Here is a 20455-nt window from a genome sequence, read left to right as displayed (position 1 = left end):
TTTTGGTTGACTATCAGAGGTTGGAGGAAACACAAACAACGGTGGCCAAACTGGCTTTGCAGGGAGCATCGCTGTTACCAGTGAATCTTGGCATTTGTTTTCCGCCTCGTTATGTGTGTCTTGTCATCTTTAGCATTGCTAGAGTTGCTGATTTGCTATCCATTTGACCCCTTCCTATGTGGATTTATAAAACATATTCTTTGAACTCTACAAAAGCATACCACTTCTGCACCATGCTTTTGAAAATTTTGTTCATCCAGTTCAGACTTTGCAGTCTCCTTGCCTGGGTTGTTTATCTTAGGCATGTCTGGATGATGTTAGCAAGCCCTATTGATTGCTTGTATCATTCTCAACTCAGGATGTATTTCAAATTACAGATTTCAAGTGAACTCATAGGGATTTTTCACTGTCCCAGAGTTCTCTCCCTGCTTCCTGCAAGCCTTCATTCACTGAAAGCCATGTCTTAAAAAAAATGCATTTGGTGGAATGTGAAAACTTGACTGATTCAAGACATTCAGACAAGATCTGACTCTCAAGTAATGAGATGGATTGTATGAGCCACAAACAAAAATCAATGTCATTACCTTTTAATTGGCTTTATGGCTAGTAATCAGAAGGTTATTTCTTCCCAAGGAAGAAATATTTCTATTCTTTTCATCCTAGATGTTGTCCCTTGCTCTCTTTTTTTCCCCTCTTAATATTGACACAACCGAGAATAAGTGGCCTTTCTCATCATTATTCCTGCAGGCTTTCATCTCACTCACTAATGCATCAGCTTTTTTTCTTCAAGCAATTTTTGCCCTGAGATGGACTTGCTTTACTTTTAGACTGGTGGTAGTATAAAAAGAATCTTTTAGAAAAACCAATGCTAAAAAATTGACAAATGAGTGTATTTCCCCAAAGATGGAACTGGACATTTTGTGCATTTTGTAAAAACAAAGTTTTCTTATTGGTGAGTACAGTGGTGCACCAAAATGCAAAACTTCCCTGCTCCCGAAAAGGAATTCCCTGTCTCTTAAATAGCTTGAATTTCTTCCAAGGCAATGCAGAGCCTGCAAGTGCACCAGGACCTATGTACATTTCCTAAGTGCGATTAGAGATCTGCATAACGGTTCTGCAGGCGAAGCTGCTGCCGATCCATCAGCTCTGAACCAAGGAAGCCAGTGGGAGGAAACCACTCCGGAACAGCAAACACTTGTGCCAGAGTGTGGACTGAGGCAAAGATGGCCAAAGGGAAGTGTGGGGGAGCGGCACCAGTGCCTGATCTAATAGAAAGATTCCTAAGGAGATTCATATATATATGAAAGACAGACTTGAGAGATAGCAAAAGGAAAGAGACAGATTTTCTATCAACTACTTTCAACCAAAGTCAGGAAATGAGAACTCTGAGTCTTCTACATGGGTCACAGGGGCACCAGTGCTTGGGCCATCCTCCGCAGCTTTCCAGGCTTATTAACAGGGAGCTGTCCAAGAAGTGAAGCAGCCTGAACTCTAAACCACGCTCTAAGAAGGGATACTGGCATCACTATCCCGCAACGCCGCCCCGCTTAGAATATTCCTGAATCTCTCTGAATGCCTTTTATTGCTTCAAATCAGACTTGAATGTGTCTTCTCTTACTTGGGGTTACTTGAGATGGAGTTCTGTGTTGTATAGCTCATTGTTTTTGGAAAAATGTGGATAATTGGCAGCATACTGCATCAGCGCATGTGCTTGCCTAGCCTGTGACAACTATAAACCAAGATGCTGCTTTGGTGCTGATGGCAGGGGTGCAAGCAAGGCCACAGTGTTGATGGGAAAGTATGGGCTCTGTAAGGTCAACCATGCATATCTTTGATGTCCTGAAGGTCCCCTCCAGAATATAACTTGAAACTCATTGCTGGGCCCTGCTAGTGGCTTGGTGGCCAAATCATTGCCTTGCACATGCCATGATCCCATGTGGGTGCTGGTTCAGGTCCTGGCTGCTCTGCTTCCCATCCAGCTCCCTGCTTTTTGTGGCCTGGGAAAGTAGTAAAGAATGGCCCAAAGCCTTGGGATCCTGCATCCATGTGGGAGATCTGGAAGAAGCTCTTGGCTTCTGGCTTCGGATAAGCTCAGCTCTGGTCATTGTGTCCATTTAGGGAGTGAACCAGTGGATGGAAGATCTTTCTGTCTGTATCTCCTTCTTTCTGTAAACCTGGCTTTCCAATAAAAATAAATAAATATTAAGAGAGAGAGAGAGAGAGAGAAAGCCTGGCTTGTGATTGTACCCTTGTTGAGAGACAGGGCCTTTTAAAAAGTGAATGGGTCATGGTCATAGGGATGCCACCCAGAAGAATGGATGAAGGCTGTTATCAAGGCACTGGGTTGGTTCCTTCGGGAATGGGCTTCCAATCAGAAAGGCGAGTTGGGCCGTTTTCTCTTTTGGTTTTGAATGTCCTCACTTGCCCTTCCTCCATGTGACGCAGTACAGAGGCCCCTGCCAGATGCCAGCACTGAGTCCCTGGACTTCACAACCTCTAGGACCAGGAACCTCATAAGCTTCTGTTATTTACAAATTGCTCAGTGTGAGGTATTCTGGCATAGCAGCAGGAGACAGATGAAGACAAGACCCAGGCAGAAAGCAAACAGCACACATCTGTAGTGGTTGCTACCTACAGCAGCCCATGTATATCTGCTGTGTGGCTCAGAGCTCAGATTGACTAACACCCTGTGTGGGGCCTGGGATAGCTGAGCGGAGGAGCAGGTGCACAGCTCTGGGTAAACTCATCACTTGGCTCATCTCAGACCTCTGCCTTCCACCCTCTACTTTCTGATATTGTATGTCAAGTCGTGTGTGTATGATCAATTGAAAAATCTGCTTGAAGTGAGTTCTTATGCATTGTACCCATCTGTGTTCATATTCAGTATACGCTGTGGTGATCTCCACTTGTTTTAAGGTGTTTGAGATTTTTTTTCCTTGTCTGGGACTATACAAAAATCCTTGCTGTATTTCTTTCTGGTTTTAATGTGCTTTTGCATTAATACTAACAATAAAACAACCAAATTGTTGATCATTATGTCAGGAACATTTCAAATTATGCTTCCATTTTCCAAGATACTGGTTCTTCCATCAGTCCGTCATGCATGCTGGGTGATTATCTCTGTATTTAGGATGTTAGGTGGTTGGTTTGATAATAAAAGCATGTCTAGGGGCCCAGTGCGATAGCCTAGTGGCTAAAGTCCTTGCCTTGAACATGCGGGGATCCCACATGGGCGCCGGTTCTAATCCCGGCAGCTCCACTTCCCATCCAGCTCCCTGCTTGTGACCTGGGAAAGCAGTCGAGGATTGACCAAAGCCTTGGAACCCTGCACCCATGTGGGAGACCTGGAAGAGGCCCCTAGCACCTGGCCTCAGATCAGCGCAGGTCTGGCCATTGCAGCCACTTGAGGGGAGTGAATCACTGGACAGAAGATCTTCCTCTCTGTCTCTCCTCTTCCCTGTATATCTGATTTTCCAAAAGAAAAAAAAAAGTAAATAAAATAAATACCCTCCTTGTTGCCTCAGTCTGCCACTGCCCCAGCGTTGCCGGACTAACAGGTTCAGCTGTGAGCTCTGTCCCCAAGAGGCTCAGTATCAGTCACCTCTGGCTGTGTCCTTCAGCAAATTGCAGTCTTGCTTTCCATTAGCTGTGCCTGCACTCTGTCTCCCAGTCTTGTCAGGAAGTGTAACCCAGCTTTCCTTTCTGATAGTATCTCCTTCCGCCTCCTGATTTACCTAGAGGTGTCATCTCCCTGTCTACTATGGAAGGAAATTAAATAACTCTGGCATAGCCTGACCAAGGCGTGTGGGTTGCCATCCAGCACCTTGTTGTCCTTCTAGGTAATTACACAGTGATTGTTTGATGAATTGTTCCTGTTACTCCCTGGGTCTCTACCAAGTCTGTAATTACACCTCTCTGCATCTCCCTTGGCTCTCTTGTGGGTCTCAGGCTTCCATGACTTCTCTGAGACTGTACTGAATGATGTGGCACCAACACTTTTGAATTCAAGGATTACAGACACCTTTGAATTTCAGTACTCTTAGTTATTTAAAAATATAACTCAACCCAGCCATTTCTGCTCTGCTGTTTGTTGTGATTTTTTAAGTTGGTATCAGTACACTGTAGCTTAAAAATTAATGATTCTCCGCTCTCAGGGCAGTAAGAGATGAAAGGGCATGAGCACAAAGAGATGGTTTGATCTACCATCAAATCAAAAGGGCTTTGAGGCATTGGCAAATGCATGTTTTGAGCCAACTGTAAGATGTTCTCAAATTGATGTCTGAGAATGGACTTGCATTTGTTCGTCTAGCGGTTCTTGGCAAACTGCAGGTCCCTTGATTGTTTGTGTGATAAGGTTTTATTAGCGCATAGCAGCATGCGTTGCTCATGGCTGCTTCTGTGTCCTGTGCTGGAGCTGAGTATCTGAGGCAGAGATGAAGTGGTCTTCAAAGCTTAAAATAGTTCCTCTTGAGCCGTTTTCACAAAGGTCACTGACCCATGGTTCTGCCAAAGGCGTAACTGTGAGGAGTGAGTGACTGCATGTCACTTATGTAGAACTGGGTCTGGCATTTACACATTGGCAACACTGGTCTTTAGTTTCTACCTTCTCCAAAATTCCACATAAAAAGATACTTCAAAAAAAGTCACAGATGTAAAACCAGAAGGTAAATCTGTTTGCATGCAGAGCATCTGAAACTCACTCATGAAAGGAATCTTCAAAAATTCATGGTGTAAAAACTATGCGTAGGCTTTTGTGTGTGTGTGTGTGTGTGTCAAAATAAACTTGTCTGTTAATTCCATTTTTCATGAACTGTATGAAGTATTCTTGTGTAATGTTAGTGAAGAGAGAATTATAGTGTGTACTTTAGGAAGATTTTTTTTTTAAAGATTTATTCAGTTTATTACAAAGTCATATATACAGAGAGGAGGAGAGACAGAGAGGAAGATCTTCCGTCCGATGATTCACTCCCCAAGTGAGCCGCAACGGGCCGGTGCGCGCCGATCCGATGCCGGGAACCAGGAACCTCTTCCAGGTCTCCCACGCGGGTGCAGGGTCCCAAAGTATTGGGCTGTCCTCGACTGCTTTCCCAGGCCACAAGCAGGGAGCTGGATGGGAAGTGGAGCTGCCGGGATTAGAACCGGCGCCCATATGGGATCTCAGCGTGTTCAAGGCGAGGACTTTAGCCGCTAGGCCACGCCGCCGGGCCCTAGGAAGATTTTTATTCGAAGCCATTCTAAGATACAACTTAACGTGGTATTTATATGTAATACATGAAAATGGATGAAAGTGGCTAAGACAGTTGCAGGAAACAAGGTTTTTGCTTTCTCACTCCTTACCCCCTCACTTGTCAGAAACGGTAGTCTGTTGGAAAAGGGTCCTAGTGTTCCTTAAACAGAAGTGAAAGAAGTATTTGAAGTCTATTTGGTAACAACATCTGAGCATACATAAACTGCACTCACTTTAATTTCAATCACAAAGCTGGTGATCTCCCTCCTGTTAAAAACCAGTCTGGGGCCCGGCGGCGTGGCCTAGCGGCTAAAGTCCTCGCCTTGAAAGCCCCGGGATCCCATATGGGCACCGGTTCTAATCCCGGCAGCTCCACTTCCCATCCAGCTCCCTGCTTGTGGCTTGGGAAAGCAGTCGAGGACGGCCCAATGCATTGGGACACTGCACCCGCGTGGGAGACCCGGAAGAGGTTCCAGGTTCCCGGCTTCGGATCGGCGCGCATCGGCCGGTTGCGGCTCACTTGGGGAGTGAATCATCGGACGGAAGATCTTCCTCTCTGTCTCTCCTCCTCTGTGTATATCTGGCTGTAATGAAATGAATAAATCTTTAAAAAAAAAAAAAACCAGTCTGGTGCAGAATTTTGACTAATGATTTGGCAAGCTGAAACATTTGATGTCTGCAAAGTTCTCTGAAACACATTTTGATTGAAGGGTGGATGAAGGCATGGACAAAGAGTTATGTGCTAAGAGAATATGGAATCTATGTGATGTGTCAATGAGTGTTTGCTGAGTAACTCTTTTAACCTTTCGGACAGTCTACCAAATAGATGGCAATTCTAAGAGACAAATGTCAAGAAGAAATCGAGACTGTGTCAAAAGAGCAATGACTTGGCCCCGGGAATGAAAACATCCCCTTGGGTACACAACCCTGGCAGGCAGAGAGCATCTCAGTGTGAGCCGTGTTCAAGACTCTTTAACAAGGACTAGAGAACTCATCAGGAAAAGAATGCCTGCAAGCAAGGACAAACATTAATGCATGTTTTACTCTTTTATTTATTACCAGGTTGGGAATTACTTGGTCAGGGAAGTAGCTGTCTCAGAAATGCTAATTTAAAAAAATAATAATAATAGAGAACATGCTTCTGGATTTTTTATGGCATTGGCATAATGTAGAGAAATGAATAGTAGATCTCCTGCAGCCTGAGTCTGTTGCTGGCCTTGGTGGGCTGTGGAGCATGGGCATTAATCATTTCAAGCTGCTGCTTTTCCATCCATAAAAAGAAGGCAAAGATGGTAGAAAACGAGACATCAGACTATGTAGATCTCATTGGACTGTGTGTTCTTAGTGGACAGCGATACTACCCCAGCAGGAAGGAATTGGTTCTTGGAGGGCTTACAGAAAAGAACAAATTTACTCTTTTCATGCATAAACAGATATATAGTTAATCTATAGTATTGTGGAGAGACGGTGATGGGGGGAAACCAGTCTAAAAAGACTCCGTAGGGTCTATAATGCCAAATGATTGAAAATCCACGAGACAGGTCTTTAGTCCCTACTGTTTTCCAAGTCTCGCCTATCTTTCCTTTTTCTTGAGGCATATTAATTTTATAAACCGATGTGGACATCAAATATTATCAGATTCCCAGGAGGGATAGAAAGAAAACCTTCTGGGAGAAGAATGAGAGTGAGAGAAATCTCTGCCTTGTCCAAAATACGTAACCTACTGCTTGACCTCACCACCACTACACTCTCAAAGAAGGAGTTTACTAACAAGAGTGAGGAATTAAATGAGTGCACTCACCCCGTCTTTTTCCCCCTTACAAGTGTAACAGCAGCATCCGTTTTCCCCTAATTTAATTCGATTCTATTGGGTACTTCAAGCTCTTTGAGCTTGAGAGATATGTGAAGAATCTAAAGAGTGTTTTGGAGAGAATAATACAGATGAATGAAGGATTGGAAAGTGGAACCTACTAGAAAAGGTTAAAAGAACAAGGACTATTTAGTTTGAGAAAGCATAGGCAATCGGGTAGCACAGAAGTGACTTGTACTGATGGAACCTTATTCCCAGAAATCATTTCCAGAGTCTCCACTAGCAGAGGGACCACAGGAGGGAAGAAGCATCATGAAGCAAGGATATGATGTTAGATGTAAAAATACCATCTCTGGCCATGATCTCTTATTTTAAAATCAGATGTCTGTCTGCAGAAATCTCAGAGGAGAAGGGAGATCAGGTCTTCCCATTTTGGTCCTCCTGGCCTGATGGAAAGCCAGGCTCTGTGGCATTTGGCTTGATAGGAGGCAACTGCCATTTTATCCAACTGTGGGCTTCAGGAGAATAGATCATGACTCCCAAGCTCCAGCCAAGAGTTTGCCAGCTCAGGGCCAAAGCAAGATTGAGTTGTTCAAACAAGATGGGCTGATGATGCACTCTGGGAGCCAACACAGGGACCCCAAGAACCACTGTGCAGGGGAGTTCAGCAGGGAACAGTGGGTTTCAGCCCAGGGTGCTGCTGTTGCTGGAGGTCTACTATGAGAGTGAGTTCAAACCCCTGCCCGGAGCTTCTTGACAGGTGTTCATGGTCTCCAGGTTTTGGAATGCCACTCAGAGACAGGACCTAACCGAGGTGTATGTCAGAATCACCAAGAGAGCTTGGCAACTCTTACAAATACCCTGGCTCCAACCCTGGAAGTTTGCATTGCACGGGAATGTACAGTTCCAGAGTACCCAAAACAGGTGGAGTCAGGAAAGATGGAAGGTAGATTAGAAGGAAATGAGAACAGCCCCTGAATGGAAAGCATGGCTAATCTCACTTGGTGTCATCACAGGTGCATTCCCTACCATCCGCATCCAATGGCAACAGCAATAATGAGGCCAAAAAAGGACATTTTTATTTATCTGAAAGACAAAGAGACAGACACAAGGAGAGTTTCCCATCTACTGGTTCACTCCCCAAATGCCTGCAGCAGCTAGGGCTGAGCCAGGCTGAAGCCAGGAGCCTGAAACTCCATCCAGGCCTCTCCTACTTGAGCCATCAGCTGCTGCCTTCTGGGATGTGTATTGGCAGGAAGTTGGATTAGGAAGTGCAGCCAGGATTTGAACCCAGATACTCTGAAATGGGGCACAGATGTCCTAACAAACATCTTAACTGCTAAGGTGAACATTTGCTTTATTTAGAAATTTAGGACTCCACTGAGGTCTATACTGGATAACCATTAGTCTGTGCCGCTCCTGGCACGTGCTCTGTGTCCAGGGCTCTGTCTGATGCCGAGTCTTGTTTCCAGCCCAGTGATTAGGGCACAGTCTGCAGGCAGCCTGCTGCGAGCCTGGGGTCCCAGAATAGGAAGGGATTTGATGCTTAGTCCAATGTTTGCATAGCATGGCTGGTTATTCTCAAGGAGCAAGTTAAATTTCTTTCTTTTGTGTTTTTCTTCAGTTTACATTGTTGAAATTTTTCCCAAGCAGGGAAGGGATTACCTTATTCATCTTCCTGACATTTTCTTCTGTTCCATTTTGTATTCATCTGGGCTACTCCCCAGGTATTTGGAGGCATTTCATCACTGCTGTCTTCTCTTTAAAAATTTTTTAGAGATTATCAGCATTATCCAAAACAGATTCTTTGCTAACACCTCCTTTTTACTCTTGTTATATTTTGGTTTCAAAGAGTTTAAATAGATTTGTTTTATTTTTATTGGAAAGGTAGATTTACAAAGAAAAGGGAATGTAGAAAGAAAGACCTTCCACCTGCTAGTTTACTCCCCAGGTGGAGCTGAGCCTATCCTAAGCCAGGAGCCAGGAGCTTCTTCCGGGTGTCCCACATGCGTGCAGGGTCCCAAGGTTTTGGGCCATCATCAACTGCTCTCTCAGGCTGCAAACAAAAAACTGGATGGGAAATGGTGCAGCTGGGACACGAACCAGTACCCATATGGGATCCTGGTGCATGCAAGACAAGAATTTAGCCACTGAGCCATTGTGCCAGCCCTGGTTTTAATTAAAGAAAAAAAAATAATGGGATTACTCAAGAGTTCAAATTTCTGTGTGTAAAGCAGGACTTTCCACATTTTAGAGAAGAAAGCTCTTGGCTGTAGGGAGCTATCCTGTTTCTCATAGGAAGATTAGCAGCAACCCTGGCCTCAACGCCCTGAATGCCAACAGAGCCTCCTCTTCCCATATGTGGCCATCAAAACTGTCTCATATTTTGTCACATGTCCCCTGGAGTTTAAAAATTACTTCCTCTCCCAATGAGAAGTATTGACCTAAAATATTCTAATTGTATCAAATTCCTGGAAAAATCTTGGCAGGGGGTGAAAAGAAGACAGAGATTGGTCCTAAGTCCTCCCTAAGTCCTCTTTACCACGTGTCTGAACACATCTCTGAACTCAGAGAACAGCCAGAATGAGCCATCCAAGTGCCTGACTTGTGTGTACCTGCAGAACATAGCCAAACCGTGGCTGAGGTTTTAAGGATGCTTATTACAGAGGGGCTGACCAATAGGTTTTGTCATTCTGATTAAGATGGGCTAGACTTGGGCCCAGCGACATGGCCTAATGGCTGAAGTCCTCGCCTTGAACGTGCCAGGATTCCATATGGGTGCTGGTTCTAGTCCTGGCAGCTCCACTTCCCATCCAGCTCCCTGCCTGTGGTCTGGGAAAGCAGTCGAGGACGGCCCAAAGCCTTGGAACCCTGCACCTGCGTGGGAGACCCAGAAGAGAATCTGGGCTCCTGGCTTCGGATCGGCACAGCACCGGCCATTGCAGTTACTTGGGGAATGAATCATCGGACAGAAGATCTTCCTCTCTGTCTCTCCTCCTCTCTGTATATCTGACTTTATAACAAAAATAAACAAATCTTAAAAAAAAAAAAAAAAGATGGGCTAGGCTGCAGTCCCTTGCCAGAAGTCCAGGAGCAGGAAGGCCATGCTGTAAGCAAACAGAAAACTGGATTCCTGATGAAGACTTTGTTGTATACTATGGCCTTGGTCTCCAGGAGGGGAAGCGTTTGTGCTGCTGCTTTCTTGCTTCTTCCTTTACTAGAGCTGTTTGACATCTACTTAGGAAGCAAGGGCAGGTGTTTATTTTGTGTGGATGAGATGACTCCTGTTTCTCTGGCGCAGACTTCCCCTCCTGAAGCCTTTCCTGCCCCACCCCACCCCATGACCTGTATCTCAGAAAACCCAGCAGTCTTAATGTCCCATGTTAGGGGTTCTAAATTGGGTAGTTGAATTATTTCTATTAATTACAAACTCAACAAATGCCAGCTGCTGAGGGATTATCCAAGCTTTTTTTTTTTTTTTTCAATAATTGGAAACATTGTTTACAAAGGACTCACAATCTTCTTTTAATGTCTTTGGTCTGAATATAAAAAGAATGTGTGCTTATCTAGGCAGTGATGATCGAACTAGAAAGCAGACTTATTTAAGGATTATGCCTCCTGTCTCTCTGCAGCTGTCACCCTGCTGTTCCTTCCCACGATGTAAAATACAGAGGATTCTTCCTTAAAATTAGAAGAATAAATTGAGAAAGAAACCAGGTGGTCTGGAAATACGTTTCATTGTAAATCACTGGAAAATATTGGAGAGATCCAAATTATCAGTACATCTAAGATGCCAGAATGAATCTGAATTTTTCATTGATGGGAGTCAGTTCATTTGAAAGAGATTTTCAGATGCTCAGCCTTGGCCAAGAAGAATAATGGACCATTCAGATAATCCAGTATTGAGTCTACCTGGAAAGAGAGCCAATGAAGCCACCAGCATTGATTTGTATTTGCTGGAGTAGCAGTAAAGTCTTGTAGTGAACACTGGCCCCCATCTGGCCCCCATCCAGGCTCACTCTAGGCCTCTCATGCCCCCATCGAGGGGTTCAAACTGTTCTTCTAGCTACTTGTTCAGTGGCTTCCTGTTAATAGCACTCATCTATCTTGTAGTGTTATTTAGTGACCTAAGTGAGATAATACTCAGGATAGTTCCTGGCAAAGTACAGACACAGTAAATATTGAACTCTTAGCACTGTGTTCCAATTGTAGAGATCTTTGTATGCAGTCTGTCATCTCATCTTTGAAATGATCTTACTATAAAACAGTACACGCTTATGACTCCAGTTTCAATGACAGTGGAGGGAAATGATAACCCATCCTGGATCGGAGAGAGTTGCACTATCAAGCCAGAATCTGCCTCTGTACTCTTGACCTCATTCTATGAATGTCTGAAGAGCACAGGTACCCTTTGCTCTTGGAACACTCTTGCTAGAGGAGCCAGCATTCAAGTGTAGCATGTCAAGCCCCTGTCTGTGACACCGGCATCCTCTGTGGGTGCTGGTTGGAAGTCCCAGCTGCTCCACTTCCTATCCAGCTCCCAGCTAATGTGCCTGTGAAAGTAGTGGAAGATGGCCCAATAGTTTGTAGGCCTGCATCCATGCAGGCAACCTGGAAGAGGCTGCTTACTGCTGGCTTCTGCCCAGTTTGGGCAGTGGACCAGCAGGTGGAAAATCTTTCTCTTTCTCTGTAGATCTGTAACTTTGCCTTCCAAATTAAAAAAAAAAATCTTTAAGAAATGAAAAACCTGTTCTAATGAATGCTCATGTGTACAGTAGCTTCTCAAACGTTTAGGTGCTTGTGAATATGCTTTGAAAGGCAAATCCTGGGAGATGCTTGCAAGGTCCAAGGAGATGCCAGTGCTGCTGGCCTCCAGCGAAACCTCCTGAGTTGCCAGATACTGGGATATGGAGGGAGGTTGCCTCTCAGAATGGCTTCCGTCTAAACATATAGTACAGTTTCCCTGAGGGTTTTGTCCTTCAGTATTTGGTTAAGCCAAGAACATGGGGATCATATGAAGTCAGGTGTAATTACTAATGGCAGTGTGATTTTATTGCTTTTTATATTATTGTAATACATACTCAACACAGAAGGATAATGAATTACCTGTTCCACTCAGTTTTAGAATGCTTACAGACATGCCTACTTGTTATACCACTTAGTGTCAGAGAATGAGGTAGCTGCTTTTACAATATTTTACATTGTGTGAGGAAGTTCCCTTAGGTGGTTAGATGATTACTTAGAAATATTTTAGGAATATTTGGGTAATTGCTCTGCTGGGATGCTCTAAAAAATGAATTGTTACTTTCCTATGTGTTGAGTCATGGAATAGGGACTCTTACTATTTGAAACTTTGCTGCCTGACACTGTTTTTAGGAATAGATTAAAGTCAGGTAACAAGGGATTGCCCACATTTATTCTGTTTAATATCTGGGGAGACATCGTAGGAAGATAGCAATGATACAGACAAAATTGCTACAAGACACCCACAGAGAAGTTTGAGAAGAAACTAGCAAGTGACATATTTAGTATATGGTGAGATGATAATGTTTCTAGTGCTGAGATGTGAGGAGGCTCTAAGAGCACAGCAAGGGAGTTATCCTTTGCTCCTGCACAGAGAAGGTCCTCTTGGGATGCTGGCAGTAGCTGCTATTCACTGGACAGTCTGGGGCTTGGCACTGCAGCTTGCCTTCCTACCTTCTTCTTTTTATTTTATTTATTTCTATTGGAAAGTCAGACATACAGAGAGGAGGAGGAGAGACAGAGAGGAAGATCATCCGTCTGTTGGTTCACTCCCCACGTGGCCGCAATGGCCAGAGCTGCGCCAATCTGAAGCCAGGAGCCTCTTCCAGGTCTCCCACTCAGGTGCAGGGTCCCAAGATTTTGGGCCGTCCTCGACTGCTTTCCCAAGCCACAAGCAGAGAGCTGGATGGGAAGCTGGGCCGCTGAGATTAGAACCAGCACCCATATGGGATCCCGGCGCGCATTCAAGGCGAGGACTTTAGCTGCTAGGCCAAGGCGCTGGTCCCCTTACTTTGCTGCTTCATCCACCTGCTGCAGCAATCCCCAGCAGGCAAGTTCGTCTACTATCCATTCCATCTTAATGATCAGGAAACCCAGGCTCAGACAGAGTAGTAGGTTGATTAAGGCTAAACAGGCTTGGCTCCAAAGCTGAGTGATCTGAGTCCAAAATCTGCTCCTGAACCACTGTGGCTTCTGTCCCTTCTACAGGAGAATTCAGGATCTTAAGAACAGAGCTGATAAGCGTGATGAACATATTGGAAGAAGTGCACTTATGGAGAGCAAGATAATTCTGTTTGACTGGAGTGTGGGATGTCATGAGGTGGTGATGAGGTCATAGGTCTGGAAGCCTTGACATCCACATTGGCTTCCTCTACACTATGTGCACAGCATGGACCAACTTGTCAGGACCAAACCGGTGGCAGTAGTCATAGCACTGATGATTTAATTGTATTCGGGACATGAATATAAAGTCACAAAATTGGATTGTATTTCAGCACACAGTCATCTATTAGTCTCTGTAGGGAATTAGTTCCAGGAACTCCCACAGATACAAAAATCCACACAAGCTACAGTCCCGCATGTAAATGGTGTGATATTTATATGTAGTCTGTATACCTTCTCTTGTATTCTTTGTTATTTTAAGATTTACTTATTTATTTATAGGAAGGGCTCACAGAGAAAGAAAGAAGTCTTGCATATGCTGGGTCATTCTTCAGATGCTGCAACATCCAGAGTCAGGAGCCAGGAGCTTCATCCAGTTTTCTCACGTGGGTGGCAGGAGCCTACATACTTAGGTTACTATCTGCCTCGCAGGTGCATTAGCAGGAAGCTAGGTAAGAAGTGCACAAGAGTCAGGACCCAAGACATGCATGCGTACATGGCATGCGTGTGTCCCAAGCTTCAGCTTAGCTCCCTGTGGTACCATGCTCACCCCTCCCATATACTTAAATCACCTCTTCATTACTTATTGCACCTGTTAACAGTGTTTACCCGTCACTTCATTTGCACAGACTCGGGGTAGTACTCTGTGTATGGTACTTTCAGATTTTACTTTTAGGAACTTCTTGAAATTGTATTCTGAATATTTCCAATGCATAGTTGGTTGGATCCTTAAATTCAGAACTAGAGGACACAGAGGGCCAGTTCGCATGAGCATGGTCCTTCCTGTCAGTTTTCTTAAGAAGCTGTGCTTCTATCTTCACTAAGTCCGTATTGAATTAGAGCGTGTCAAAGTCTGTTCTCAGATTTTCTCAGAGTAAGTCACAGTAAAAATCTTGCTATCTTATGATCATGCTCAGTCTGATTACTTATCCCATGTGCTGGCTTGACTATGAATCACTTACACCTGCTTGCTGAAATTATATCCACTGTCAAGCCCATGTGTTCTATATAGAAGTGATTCTGACTTTTTTGATGTGCTAAAAAAAAATCATTGATGGGGGCTTGATCACAAAACTCATATTTCCATGCTTATACATCCCGGCTTGGTTGGTCTAAAGTGGAGAATCCAGAATCTTCCATCTTTAACAAGCATCCACAAGTTTCTGCTTTAAATGTCTGGATAACTCTTAGAGAAATGGAGCTGAAAGGATCTTCTAAAGAAGGAACAGTGTGTGTCATAGGGCAGTGCAGAAAGAGGAATTCCAATGATCTCATCAGCAGGGCCATCTGTGGCATGTTATGTCCCTCCTGGCGGGGGGATCTTACTCTCTTATTGATGATGCCTGCTTGAATATAAAATATTCAGTGGCTTTTAAAAGATGTATCTACTTAGTTATTAGAAAGAGAGAGTGATGGAAGGAGAGGGAGAGATTCATTCCCCACATGGTTGCGACAGCCATGGCTGGGACAGACTGAAGCCAAGAGCCTGGGATTTCACTTAGATGTGGCTGGCAGATCACCTGCTGCTTTCCCAGGCACATAAGAAGGAAGCTGAATTAGAAGCAGAGCAGCTGGGATTTGAACCAGTGCCCCCATAAGTGATACCAGCATAGCAAACAGAGTCTTAACTCACTGCTGGCGCCTCACTTGTGTTTATAGTGTCTGTCACGATCCTGCACGGCCACCCCGTGTACACTGGAGCTGCCTGGACCTCAGGGAGAACTCGTGTGTGTGCTCATTGTGATATTCCACTGAAGGATCTAGCGCTGTAGGATCTAGTGATGTGTCCTACATTGTTTTCCTTTTCTCATAGCTTGGCTGCGTTCATTTCTTGGAGTTGGAGTACTAAACCCAAGGGCAGGCATGGCAGATCCCACCCTGTAACATTCCTGCTGACAGTGGCAGGGAGCGCCAAAAACCACGTCCCTGCATGTTGAGATTCTTAGAATTTTCCTCTTTTCCTGAGTCTCTGGGACCACCTAAATTAGTCCCCCATTTTTTTTTTTTATCAAGTTGCCTTCTGTTTGAGAAGGCAAGAACTTCTGTGTTGCTTTCCTTTCTTTTTTATCAGCTGTCCTTTATTTCATTCGTACTCATGGATGAAAATCTTATGCAACTAGCATCTGAAATGCAGTGCTTCTTTAGAAAATCAAATTTACATTTCACAGGACGGTCCTGATCCCATGCACACCAGCATGGTGAACGAATCAGACTCCCTTAAGTGCTTGGTGGCAGTGAGGAGCTTGCTGGTCTCTGCAGGCAAGTCCCTGGTCCCAAGGAATTCTGGCACTGTGTTTGTCTGGATCTGAGACACCAGAAGCATGCCACATTAGAAATGTAGACGTTCTTCTAGGACCATTTTCCTTAGAAATGTGCCTCCCAAGTGGTTTGAAACCTAGTGAAGTGTAGCTATAGAGACTGCGTTCAGATTCCTGTGTGCAAAAGATTTAAAAGAGAGAAGTTCTTGACTTTTTCTCTCAACCATATTTTTCTTTCTCTCTCTCTCTCTCTCTTTCTTTCACACACACACACACACACACACACACACACACACACACCCCAAGATGGTTATCTGTTCTCTAGCTGTTGGGTTAAAAATAAGAAAGATAAAGAACAACCAGAATGCCTAAATTGGAACTTCAAATGAACAGAAACTATTTTCATGTATGTCTCATTTGATATTTTGGACCTTTTCCATGACTCTACTCTGTCCCACATGAGCTAATGATCTTGTTTCATTTCTTGGTGGTTTTCATATAGAAAAAATTTGTCCATTGGGCCAGACTCTGCTCTGGGGATTCTAGTCCTTATCCCTCAAGGCACCATCAGTATTGACTTCCCTGTTTTCCTTTTTTCTATGTCCCTTGAAGTATGTCTTTCCTGCAGTGAGCACAGAACCCCCTGCCTAGCACCTGCAAGACCATTACTTTCTGAGCAATGACAGGACTGAGCCCTGAACCTAATAAGTGTGTTGTGTATTTGTATGACTCATGGATAAACTGAAAACAATTAGCATCTTGTTAAGAGTCCATTACATTCCACATTTTATTGCTTTCCTTCATGCTGGGAGTAAATAGTGGGCTCTATCTGCCATGCTGCCCACCTGAAAGTTTGATTAACTATTCTTCTTTTGGGGAAGTGAGATAAAAGAGAATGGGTTGGGAACTACACTAAGCTTTGCAACCTGTGTTATGTATATGGTTCAGCCAAAAAGGTAGAAATAAACCATGCTTGTATAGAGAATCAGTTCAAATTTTTTGGAATATTGCCTCTCAGAGAATGGGAGGATGTAAAGAAAATGCATATTATGAAAAATCTATGCTTGAATTTCAGAAATTTTGTGCCAAGATCATCTTAATTTATTTTTCCATGAATGTCTTGAAGTATCTTTGTATTTTGCCATTTTATGATACTTCTGTTCACTTTTCTGTTATGGTGTGTTTAGTATTGCAATCTGTGTCTACAGTATCATTAAAGTAAGAAAGAACTTGGAAAGCCAACAGAACAGTACAAATGATGAAATACTCAATTCATATTAAAAATCTTACCAGCCTGAACAGTTAATGGCACACATCATTTATAGAAAGGACATCCGATAATGAAACACCGTTTTATATACTTCATGCTCCCATTAATGATATTATTTAAATCTTCACAAATGACACTGCACAGACTCCCAGTCTTGAAGATTAAGAGTTATGAGTGCACCTCTTGGTTGAGTGCTTCTCAGATGTAAAATGCACACAAGACTGAGCACATCTTTAGAATTGTCTAGATGATGAGTTTTATCCCAGCTTGTCCTGGGTTGTGTTGTCAGTGTGTCCACAGAGATATGGCTCTCCACCCTTGTAGCCTCTTGCCTTAGCATCCTTCTGCCTGCTAAGCATCCCTGCATTTTCTGGGCAGAGCGGGAGCCGGCTAATCCAGGAGATGGCCAATGTGTGGACTTTCCACCCTTGTGCCCATGTGACTGCTGACAGAAAGGACTGGAAACAGCATAGTTGCCAGACTCATGCTCCACTTCAACGCATAAACTTCAGCTTGCTGTCATAACGTTTGATAACCCAGTCACGCTTTATTGTATTCTGAGCTCACTAATCTTTTGTTCTTAGACCAGAAGAAGCAGAGCTGAACATGAGCAGTCATGTTAATTTCTAACTCCAACAGCATCTTGTGAAAGTGTGTTACCATACATGGGATCCCAGACCTATGAGATGAACTCAAGACGAAAACTGAGATGATAAAACCGTTGCAGGAAGTTGTGATTTTAGTCAACTCCCACATTATTTTATGTCTTGCATGGCTAGTGACAAATGGCATTCTGCCTATTAGCTGTTTGGTGGGGTGGGGGAAGAATGTTGGAATGTTGATTCTACGGGCAACAGAACAAATTAGGTCTGTTTTGTTTTTTCCTAATCTAGGTTCTCTCTCAGCTTTACTATAGATAAATAACAAACAACAAGGTGAAGATTGAAATACATGCTGATGTTTTATTCATGCCAGAAATCATGTGTTTTTTTAACTCCATCAAGAGAAAGTTCATAAATTCCTTAATATGACTAAGCGGCATCTTCTTTTTCTTTTGGAAATTCTTTTATAAAGTGACTATGTTGGGGTGGGGCATGAGCTTAATGATTAGAAAAATGGGATGAGGCTAGATCATTCCTGCGCAAGATAGTGGGGTGGGTTGATGCTGCAGGTTCACAAATCTCCGATTTGGGAGATAGATTGTATAAGAAAGCTACCAATTGGGACCCTAGCCCTGTTTGTTTGAGTCTTAATTGTGTTGAGCTGCTTTGAATGAAAATGCATTATTAATATTTTTCTTCTTTTTAATATAGGTGGAAAACAGACCAAAATATTATGGAAGAGAGTATGTATTCTGCTATTCTTTGTTTTAATAATTTAATAAGTAGTCACTCTGTGTGTCATTTAAATATTAAATATTAAAAATTCTCTAATATAAAGTCCTCACCCCACATCCATTGTGCAGGAGTTTCGCGATAAGAACAAATGCAATCAGAGCTCTTTGTATTGCATCTGCTTGGTACCACTCAGGTCTTAGTTTCCCAGAGTGTGGGAGGAAGACTGTCTCACAGGACTGTTTGCTCCACAAAAGCAGCCACTGAGTGCCCGCGAGGCCTTGACTGTGAGGCCTCTCTCTGAGTGTTTTCTCCCACTCTCTAGTGCAATACCTTATCGACATCGGGGGTGCCAGTGATCCTCCTGGGTGGCTGTGCGTCTCTCAGTAAGCACAGTGTTCAGGCAAGGCAGCCCGCTTCCCTGCATAGAACCAAGGGGATGATTCCACTTGACTTGGAGATCCTAGCCAATTGCCTTGCCTGCTATCATTGTTGCCCTTCCCCATTTCCCTCTTAATTCTGACTCTTATATTGTTCCACGTTCTCAGAAACCTACTGCAAAGACAGTAGATGACCATAAAATAATGTGCTTTCTAAGACCCCTGCCAGGGGTCAAGTCAAACAGCACAGAGAGCATGCATGCATCACTTTTCTTCCCACATCCAATCTGGAGGTAAAATCTCTTTTAGCTCTACCTCCCCAGCTCTTGAGACCAACCCCAAACCACCTTCCTTTTCCTCTTAACCACTGGGGCCTCATCTTCACAACCAGTGACTCTCGTAGTGGTCCCATGCCAGTGCACCAGCCCAATTACCATGGCTGCACTTGAGGACCTCCCTTGCCAGGCCATGGGAATTGAACCAGCACCGCTAGAATGCCAACTCAGGAAGCCTGCCTCCTCTCTCCTCCACCCCCAAAGCTGTAGTAGCCAATCTGAGTTGTAGTATGACTTTTTTCCTCAATGTATGTCACAGATAATATGATTTTATAAAGGAGAGAAAATGGAAATATCATATATGAGCCATTTTCAAAAAGCTAATGGAAAATGCATATTATAAAAAACTGTAGTTTTCAAATTTTGTAGTAAAATAAACTTATCTTTTAATCTAATTTTTTTTTACCAAAAAATAAAGTTCTTTCATATACTTTATACATGAATTCTAAAAGAAATGCTTTCTGTATATTTTTGCTTAAATTTTTTATTTAATTTTTTTGTGTGCTTCCATCCTCTCAACCCCAATTTAATTAAAATTTATAGTGAGAAGAGACCTAGGAGATATTTTTTATAGGTATCACAAGAAAATTAGCTTATAAACTTCAGTTTCTGTGTTTCCTTCTTTTAAAAAATTTTATTTATTATTTGAGAGACAAAGAGAGTCTGCTGGTTCACTCACCAAGTGCATGAAACAGCCAGGGCTAGTCCAAGGCAGAAATCAGGAGCTTGGAGCTTAATCCAGGCCTCTCATGTGGGTGGCAGCAACCCAGTCCATGGAGCCAATCCATTCAGGGTCTGCATTGGCCAGAACTGGAGTCGGAGAGGGTCATGAACCCAGGTTTCACTGTGGGAAGAGGGCATCAGAGCGTGGTTATAAACTCCTGCCCCCTCATCCATTTCTTAAAATAAAGGGTTGTATTCCTTTCATGCAAAAATACAATACACCTTTTTTTTTTTCAGGAGATGCTCCTGCACATTTTTTCCCCCAAGAACTCATAAGAAACTACCAACAATAGCTTTTATTTCCGCACTGTTGAAATTGTTGCTTCCTTTTCTCTCTCAACTCTCTGAATTTCCTCATTGGGCAAGGCATTAGTTTTGTTTTATAAAGAGTGAATAAACTAATACCTGCTGACTTGGAAAAACTGTAAAAGATGGGGAAATGTTCACAGGTCCACAAAATCTTCATTAACTTTATTAACTTCTTTCCGTTCTTTTTTTAAAAAAAATTGCAATCATGCACTTGAAATTTATGCTTAGATTTCTGGACATTTTCAAATCATGCAGAAAATATAATGAGCCACATCCCGGATCATCAAGTGCACAAAATGGTCATGTTCTTCTTTTACACAATTGACTTGGTTTCTGGGCACTCTGTCTACGGCCAGCCATTGCTTGAACTTGCCAAGCCAGTAAGTTCAGACTACACTGCTTTT

At 43.3% G+C, this 20455-nt stretch overlaps 1 protein-coding gene across 1 annotated transcript in view; it reads left to right on the top strand.

The window, feature by feature from the left end:
- CHN2 (chimerin 2) overlaps window positions 1–20455 on the top strand; it is a 262947-nt gene that overhangs the window by 155997 nt on the left and 86495 nt on the right. The window contains exon 4 of the mRNA XM_058678065.1: window positions 18284–18315. Coding sequence (XP_058534048.1) covers window positions 18284–18315 — 32 coding nt within the window. The remainder of the gene's footprint in view (window positions 1–18283; window positions 18316–20455) is intronic.

This window comes from Ochotona princeps, chromosome 20 (genome assembly GCF_030435755.1).
Source record: "Ochotona princeps isolate mOchPri1 chromosome 20, mOchPri1.hap1, whole genome shotgun sequence".
Classification (NCBI taxonomy): domain Eukaryota; kingdom Metazoa; phylum Chordata; class Mammalia; order Lagomorpha; family Ochotonidae; genus Ochotona; species Ochotona princeps.
Note: the sequence above shows the minus strand (reverse complement) of the source record. Positions and strands in the feature narration are given on the sequence as shown.